We start from the raw sequence: 8,770 nt of genomic DNA, 5'->3' as shown, positions 1-8,770 counted from the left end.
CTCTATTTTTAAGTACTCTATTTTTATTCCTACTTATCTCATTTCACAATGAGCATTCCTTTTTTGTCTGCATTGTTTACTGCCTGTTTATACTGCTTATTTTGCATTGTTTGCACTGTTGCTTGTTAATACTGCTTATTTTGTTATATTACACAACCTTATGATGGTTTACTGTTTACTTGCCCCTTGCATGGTGATATGTACATACACATTGAGAGCCGATGTACCAGAGTCAAATTCCTCGTGTGTCTGACACACCTGGCCAATAAAGCTGATTCTGATTCTGATTTTCCCCAGCTGATGGAGGTGACTGGGAAGAACCAGGATGAGTGCATGGTAGCGCTCCACGACTGCAATGAGGATGTCAGCAGAGCCATCAACTTCCTCTTGGAGAGCACTTCAGACATGGTGAGTGATGTCATGTCTCAGTTAATCTCATCTTGACCTTTAGCCTGTCATTTATTTCAACTATATGAATTTGCTGTTTCAGGTGTTGTGAAGAGATTTCTTTGCTTGGAAAGCATCTTATTCTGCAAGCATGTAGCGAATAACTGTTTTTACTGAGAAGTATGATTTTAAACTTTAAAAATTTATGATCACAGAGTAAAAGCAGTAGCATGGACAGTGAAAGTGAGAATAATCACTCACAATTTTAAGTTGTACGCATGCTGCAGCAAATCAAATTGTCCTGGTTGGTGGTAGTTGACATTTTGACACATCACAAGGAAAAGCACAGGTGCTATTTATTAACCTGAATTGGCTGAATTCCATTTATATCTCAGTTGGTTACAGGGGCCAGGTACAGTCTACGCTGGCTCACCATCACCTTTCACTGAGCTGCTCAAAATGATCATCAGTGCTTGATGATGCCACTGGATGATTCTTGTTCTTAGGCGATACCACTTTTATAAGTCCTGTCTGACTGTAGGTGAGTGGGTTGTTCCTGTGCAGTGTAAATGCCCTACGTACCAATAATCCTTTCACAGTTGATTTTACTTACTGGGTCTGATTAGACCTAGATTATAGTTTTTTTATGTGTTGATTTTAAATTTGTATGATATGTTAAGCGCTTTGGTCAGCTGTGCTGTGGTAAAGCGCTATATAAATAAAGTTTTGAATTGAGTTGAGTTGAGAGACCTGTTGGCAGGACAGTATGAGTGTACAGTCCATGTTTGATTGACAGCTCAGTGACTCTGCTATTAGAATAACCTGTTAGGGTGGGACCTCTTACACTTTTGTTATTCTTATTAGTACATGAGATCTGGTGACCTCACACAATCCTAGTAGAGCACCGCCCTACTTCATACAGAGGTCTGAGTAGCCAGAACAACATTGGGCACTGTTCAAACAGGTTTCTACACATGTCTGTAGGATTAAGTGATGGGTAAGAATTGTCCTCTAATCACTCACCATGCTTTTGTTATGTGTGTTTGTGTAATTATTCATATTTTTTTATTATTGATGTATTCCTTATTCAGATCAGACAGAAGTTTCCTAAACCCTAAACAGTTTTATAAAAGTTTGGAAAGGCGGCATCATTTGTCTGAAATGTCATCATGCAGATTTATATTGAACCATTGTAGCCTAGCACCATGGGCTGTATCATGAAGGCAGCATATCCTCCATTCGTGTCTACACACGATGTGTTCAGGTTAGAGTATGGATACCCAAACTCTGGACGATGGGACCTGTTGGTACCCGAGAGTTTGGACCGGGTTGGGACAGAAATTTAGAAATTATGTTCAGGTCCCTGTTCAGCTCAGACACATAGACCAAACTTTAGGATAGACGGCTGGAGCACTCAAATGCCTGCTTATAGATAAATTATAAACTTATACCTACAAATATATATATGTGTGTACGTTTATATATAGATAACAAGTATATAATTCTAAACAAATCTGCTGCTAATGATAATGGGGGGCAAAAACCACTGTACAAACTCATCTGTGTCGGTCTTGGTTTGGGTTCGGATGCCATGCTCTCGGGCACGGGTCTTGTTCTGACAGAGGTATACAGCCCAATTCATGCTCTAGTTCAGGTTCTGTGTAGGTGACATGTCCATGTTCACATCAAGGATGAAAAAAGGGAAAGGTACAGAAAACTTTTCATATGTTTTTGCATCTTATTATCAGTTAAGATAAAATAATATTGACATTTTGTGACCTGCTCAGAAGAGGAACAAATACTGTGAAAGGTTTAAGGTTGTTCTGTACATGCTGCTGGAAAAAGGTTAGCATTCAGTAAACTTCAGTAGAATTCGTCTCTGAGCTGTCCTCTGCCATAGTGACTGTTATGTCGTGTGCTCTCTCAAACATCAGATACTTCTAGCGTGAAGGTACACTGCTGTACACCATTTGTCAGCTCGGAGAGTAAACTCAAACAGGTTACCAGATGTCTGTCAAACATTTGGAAGTTGTTCTGTGTATGTGCATTGAATCCAAGTGAGTGTCCCAACATTTGTGAAGAATAACCGGCACAGATAGTAAGGAGGTCCTGTAGGGAAGGGCACCCGGCCAGGCAACTACTCGCATTGTTTTGGTTTTGTGGAAATCTAGAAATAGCAAACAGTCGGTTTTCCCCTATACGTAGAAGTGTTTGTTGTTGTGGTATATACTGCAGTCTTCTGATTACATCTGTTGCTGTAACCTTCACATTCTGAACTGCCATGAACAAAAGGAGTGAATTTTCTGATGCTGTAAGAACAGCTGTAGCATAAGGCGAGAGCGGCCAATTCAACAAATAACCCAATAAATTAAGTAAGTGATGTTTTTATGTCCTTAATCTTGAGTCAGTACATTTTGAGAATCTTCCAATAGCAAGCATAAGATTTAAATGTTTTTTTCTTATATAACACAGCTGCCTAGTGTGTACTTCAAGTACATATGCTGATCAGAAAAGAGCGGGTATCACAGTTTTTGCTGTAACTGTTCCAGGAGTGTTTTTAGACTGTCTCTTTATCTTCTTGAACAAAATACTCAAGTTCAAAGTATGCAGAACACCAGAGGATGCACCCACGTGGTACAACTGTGAAATGTCACTGAAATAGAGGCAAATTAATATATAATTAAAGCTGTGTTGCCTGCTCTGTTCATTTCATTAATCTGGCACCTTATTTTGTGGTGTTATGATTTGTTTTAATCCCTTTGTATTCCGGTCATCCCATTCTTTGTTTAGACCTCATGGGAGACAGTAGGGAAAAAGAAACCGCTGGTGAAGGAGGGTCCAGCTGAAAGCAAGGAGAACAAGGAGAATAGGGAGAAGAAAGGAGAGAGGGAATCTAGCAAAGGCCGTGCAGCCGCCAACCGCAAGGGCAAGGGGGCCAGTCGCAGCCGACAGGGTATGGACTCTATCGAGATCCTCCACATTGAGTCACATCTAGCTGAGTCTGATTTAGACAAAATTGCTGTTACTGAAAGTCATATTTTCTCTCATCTGTTCCATGTGTGTTTGTACACAAACAGCACGTCCAGAAGAAAACGGCGTGGAGGTGACACCGGTGGACAGAGGTTCAGATCGAGGGCGCAGGGTCAAAGGAGGCAAAGGTGAGCACATGCACTGGACAACAATATCAGGAGGCCCAACACATGGGAGGATATGTTTGTGACGTTTATGTGAATGTCATGCAGGATCTGGAGGTCGGGGCAGAGGCAGAGCACCAGCAGGGAGCCGGTTCTCGGCCCAGGGCATGGGGTATAGTGGCAACACACACCCTCTCTCACAAATGTTTTCACATCATTTTAGGTGTAAATTAAGTACCAGCATGTTTTTCATGCCAGGAAAAAAAAAATGAAATTGTTTGGATATGGCATTTCAATGAATGCAAGTGATGCACTTGCAACTGAGTGTTGTTGTGTTCCCAAGGCTTTTTGTTTTGCTCCTAAAAGACTGAGCCCCTTTCAAATACCACCTCAGTCCCCACACAAACACCAGAACCCCAGTGGACCATCCAGAGTTGCCCCTTGTTCAATGTTTAGAAAAATAATTTACTAAATCTTATTTGAGTCAGTCAACCAGTTGTCAACTTTCAGTTCGTTTCTGTGTAACTCAGTAGTCCTCTCTTTGAATTTTCACCAGGACTTTCAATCCTGCGGACTATACTTCAGAGGCTGGGACTGGAACTACACAGACTGAGGTGTGGGACACAGTACCCAACAACAGTACAGATGGGACAGGTGAGCTCTAGCAGACATGTTGCTCTTGGCTTGGACAGATAGTTCTGTGTAGCTCAGTGCAAGTGATATTAATATTATGCAAATGTACATGTGCTTCAGATGTCTTTATCTACGTACTTATTTTCACTGTATTTGAACTTATGACTCATCTTTGGTTGTTTTCTAGTTGCCTGGAGGAACACCTTGGAAGACTGGGCAGCTGAGGACTGGAGTGAGGATGTTAGTGTGAGTTGACACAAAGGTTTGCTTGTTGCAGAAGAAGCTTTCAGTACACAATGTTCCAGTGTGTACTGAAAACAGTTCTGTGTCTGTTGCTTTACATGTTCCTGCAGCTCTCAGAGACCAAAGTGTTCACCTCTTCATGTGCGCCTGCTGCTGAGAACCACATCACATCTGGGCAAAGGTATGCAACTGTCTTGTTTTTCACTTTTTACACTGGCAACTTTTATGTCTGTGTCCTCCAAGCATTTTCTAACTGACTTTACTGTTTTTTTGTGTTAGTCTGGACCTTGCATCTCTGCTGCAGAAGCCTGTGGCTGGAGGGAGAGAACCACCTTCCTCTCCGAGTCTGGTCTTCACCAACTCCCATCACCACCAGCCTCCGCAGCAGCAGCCGGCCCCCAGTAGCACAAGCTATGCACATGCTGCTCTGGTAGAAGTTTATACACATTCCTTCATCTGTCACATATAGATGGATACACAAAGAGAAGCAGTGTTTGATGATTGCACTCCTTTTTCCTGTCTGTACTAGTCGTCATTTCTGGGAGCTGGTTTTGGGGAATTGGGTCAGGTCAAAAGGACTCAGCCCAGTGCTGGAGCTCAGATACTGGAACAGCTGAAGGGTCCTGGCTTGGGTCCACTCCCTTCATCCCAGGCCGCTTCTCCTGCTAGCAATCAAGGAAGCAACACCTCCATTGGTCGACTGCCAGGCCTGGGAGCACCTGTACCTCCGCCCTCCTCCTCAAGTTGGGACATGAAAGCTTCAGAATCCAGCACCACCTCGCTGTCGTCACAGTTCAGCCGTAAGTGTTCAGACAATCTGTGCAGCAGATGAGCATACCAGATCCCGAATTGTGTGTTTCTCTTATGAGTTCTTATAGGTTTTTATATATACATATATTTATATCCTTGTCCTGTGCAGGTATTTTGTTGTGTGTCTTGTTTCTGCAGGGGAGTTTGGCCTGCAGCCAGAGCCTTCTCTTGTACTGAGCCAGCTAGTTCAGAGGCACAACAGCCCCTCCTTGCCTCTGGCACATCAGCCCAGTCCTCCATCGCAACAACAAGCACCCCCTGCTTCAGCCTCGCCTGCTCCTCAGAACACCACTACGCCAGCACAGGCAGGCCTGGTGATGACTGTTGCTGGTGCTAAACCTCCCGCCTCCAGTGCAGGGCTGGACCCTCAGGGCAGCAGTACACCACAGCAGCAGCGGGCACAGCTCAAAGGCCAGAAACGAAGGATACCTCCCACATCAAAGGTATGTAAGGGCTGGGGATGGGCAGAAGATGGCAGCTTGTCTTTCAAGCATGAATGGCTATTTTTGAACTTTGGTCCTGTCTTTAGAGCTGATGTCCCATATCTTACTTGGCAAAGCAAGAATTGGATGTATTGCTGCTCATTTATTTTGTAAATGGCCCAGTGTCAGTAGTTACATGAGCTTAATGTCATGGTGCTAAGACCTGAGTGTGTTCTGTCCTTCCTGGCAGATCCCCTCTACAGCGGTAGAGATGCCAGGCTCAGCTGACATCCCCGGTCTAAACCTCCAGTTTGGAGCTCTAGACTTTGGCTCGGAGTCAGAGTTTGGAGTTGTGGACAACTGTGTGAGTGCGGCATCCAGAGAATCCACAGCAGCCCCTGCCCCAGCACCACCTGTGTCAGGGCCGGGATCACAGAGCCAGCCTAGTCTATACTCAAAGCCCCTCAGGTTGTGTCACTGCTCAATGAGAAGTCATATCTCTTTAGCATATCAGTTGCTGCCTGTAATTACTAATGTGAACTAACCTGGTCATCCCTTCCTGATGTTACCTTTCAGTGAGTCGCTGGGCAGCCCTCTCTCTGTTGCCCTGCCCCTCTCCTCATCAGAGCCAGTATATCACTCCTCCTCAGTGGCATTGCCCAGCCTCACCTCTTCCGCCTTAGGGACTGCTGGCTCCACCAATCCTCCCTCCTCTTCTTCATCAGTCTCCACCACCTCCTCCTCTGTATCCTCCTCGTCCCCTTTTTCCACAGTGGGGGAAAATTATGAAGGGACCATGGCCCCTCACACACGACTGGCCTTCTCTCAAAACAAAGAGGCAACGGGTCCTGTCATGGTGAGCTGAGAGAAACAGTTCATCCTGCCTTGCAGGTTTCTTAATGTTAAGTGAGTTTAAACAGCTTGACTGAGAAAGTGGAGGTCATTGAGTTTTGTGTAAAACAATCTCCAGGTTGGGAAACTGACTGAGCACAGTGATTTAACACAGCCTTCTTGCCACCTTTGGGGAATCAGTTAGCCAAATCTAGAGTGATATTATGAAAGCTAATGGAGTTGACATGAATTCAGTTTGATTCTCACTTTTTATGTGGTCATCCCATAAGTAATTAAAGCCTTCGCTGAATTCACTCTTGTTTATCTTGTGTACTGTTTGTAGATATGGTAGTGATTTGGATCAGTTGTCATAGTACGCAGTCACTTAGCTGCTTTTTTCTTATTACCAGAATGGTCTGAATGGTGTAAGGACCTCTGCTGTTCTAGACAGTAAGTTACCTACTACTGAGCTATCTGTTGGCTGCTGGCAGCCATCTTTCTGTAGGCTGTGCCCTTCTGAGTCAGTCACAAGACATTTCCTCCCTTCTTCGTCAGCGTCCTCTACACCGAAGCCAGAGTCACCATCTCTGAACATTAGCGCTAATGGTGCCCCAGCACCCTCCTCCCACTTACCCTCCACCTTGCCTGTACACAACTCAAACACGCTGTCCAGCCTGGCACAGGACCTGTCTTCAGCCGGCCAGCTCAACTCACTCAACAGGTGACACACACATGTGAAACTTGGCTTTCCCCTCTCTCTGCTGTCGTCTTACAGTGAGTTCCTTTGAGTAAACCTCCTCACCTCCTAGTTGGCAGAGTCCTACCACACTGAATTTTAAGAATGCAGACCAGTGGATGCTCTCACCTGCTGTTACTTCTGAATGTACCTTTTGAACATTTTCTGTGTTTTAAAAAGTTTGCTACTTTACAAAATGAGTTGGAGAAACATGTTATGTTATGCAAACAGAAATGTTGTAACATTGTGATTGCTGATTATCACTGTCTCCTCCCTGCAGCCATGTCAGCAGTCATTCCTCAGTTTCAGCTCTGGGCTCCAGCTCTCTCACTGTAAGTAGCTGTCTGGTCCGAGCATGTTAGATGATATTTCCTCCTAATGGTTTGCAAGCAGCTGAAGGTGTAAAATTCCACACCAGCATGTAACATGATTATGCTCATGTTGACCTACAAAGCTGACACACTGTCTGTATAACAGTTAAAACATTAGTAAAGCTTTTCAAATATGAAGGGAATGGCTGGTAATGGACCCATGTTACCTGGTTTCCACGGTGTAGCTGTATCAGGGTGTCCACACATCTTAAAAAGTCAATCAGTATGTTTAGTGATCTCAAAAAAGGTATTAAAAAGTCTTAAATGTAATTTTTGAGGGTCTTAAATAGTGTTTGCCACCTGTAGGATTATACATTAAAGCCTTTTAAAATGGTTTGTGTGTCCCGACTGAGTGCTAGCTGTCACTGTGATGTTATACACATAAATTATGTATAGTGGGATTAATACAAATTAGACAGCAGTGGTTAGTGATAATTATTCTCCAGCAGTGTGTCAGAGACAGACATGCAAGTGTCATTGTTATTGCTAGCTTGCAACCTAGCTAGCAGACATGTGTAGCCATCATGGGTAGGTGTCGTGGCAGGGTACGCCACAGTACTACAGGGTTAGGCTTTTGCCAGGGACTGACTCTGAGGCCAGGTGTAACACCTTTTATTTAAAAAAAAAAAAAAAAAAAAGTTTAAACGCAGGACAAGGGTAAGTCAGCTGAGCTTGAGGAAATTGATGAGATGGCCTCCGAGGCAGCAGAGCTCAGTGTTGTACTGTAGCTCTTATTTTCATACACACCATCATCTTGTGTTCTCTCTCTGTCTCAGCCAGGGGTAATGCTCTGTTATGTTCTAACATAAAATAACCTTTTTAAAATTTTACGCTATATACAGTGGGACATAAATATTTGATACACTGCTGATTTTTCAAGTTTTCCCACTTACAAAGAATGGACAGATCTGTAATTTTCATTGTAGGTACCCCTCAACTGTGAGAGAAAACAATTCCAGAAAATCACATTGTTAGATTTTTAAATAATTTATTTCCATTGTATTGCATGAAATAAGCGTTTGGTACAATAGAAAAATAGAACTTAATATTTGGTACCGAAACCTTTGTTTACAATTACAGAGGTCAGACGTTTCCTGTAGTTCTTGACCAGGTTTGCACACACTGCAGCAGGGATTTTGGCCCACTCCTCCATACAGGTCTTCTCCAGATCTTTCAGGTTTTGGGGCTGTCGCTGGGCAACAC

At 43.6% G+C, this 8,770-nt stretch overlaps 1 protein-coding gene across 6 annotated transcripts in view; it reads left to right on the top strand.

Moving 5' to 3' along the window:
- Positions 1–8,770, top strand: part of ubap2a (ubiquitin associated protein 2a) — an 18,956-nt gene that overhangs the window by 3,559 nt on the left and 6,627 nt on the right. For all 6 annotated transcript variants that reach the window (XM_020593077.1, XM_020593079.1, XM_020593082.1 and 3 more), the window contains exons 4-18: positions 298–408; positions 3,178–3,340; positions 3,465–3,545; positions 3,630–3,693; positions 4,078–4,175; positions 4,342–4,400; positions 4,508–4,578; positions 4,677–4,827; positions 4,927–5,197; positions 5,346–5,650; positions 5,880–6,097; positions 6,206–6,485; positions 6,871–6,910; positions 7,016–7,181; positions 7,477–7,528. In XM_020593077.1, the coding sequence (XP_020448733.1) occupies positions 298–408; positions 3,178–3,340; positions 3,465–3,545; positions 3,630–3,693; positions 4,078–4,175; positions 4,342–4,400; positions 4,508–4,578; positions 4,677–4,827; positions 4,927–5,197; positions 5,346–5,650; positions 5,880–6,097; positions 6,206–6,485; positions 6,871–6,910; positions 7,016–7,181; positions 7,477–7,528 (2,130 nt within the window). The remainder of the gene's footprint in view (positions 1–297; positions 409–3,177; positions 3,341–3,464; positions 3,546–3,629; positions 3,694–4,077; positions 4,176–4,341; positions 4,401–4,507; positions 4,579–4,676; positions 4,828–4,926; positions 5,198–5,345; positions 5,651–5,879; positions 6,098–6,205; positions 6,486–6,870; positions 6,911–7,015; positions 7,182–7,476; positions 7,529–8,770) is intronic.

This window comes from Monopterus albus, unplaced genomic scaffold (genome assembly GCF_001952655.1).
Source record: "Monopterus albus unplaced genomic scaffold, M_albus_1.0 scaffold18.1, whole genome shotgun sequence".
In the NCBI taxonomy this organism is placed as follows: Eukaryota; Metazoa; Chordata; class Actinopteri; order Synbranchiformes; family Synbranchidae; genus Monopterus; species Monopterus albus.
This window is presented reverse-complemented; position numbering and strand designations above follow the sequence as displayed.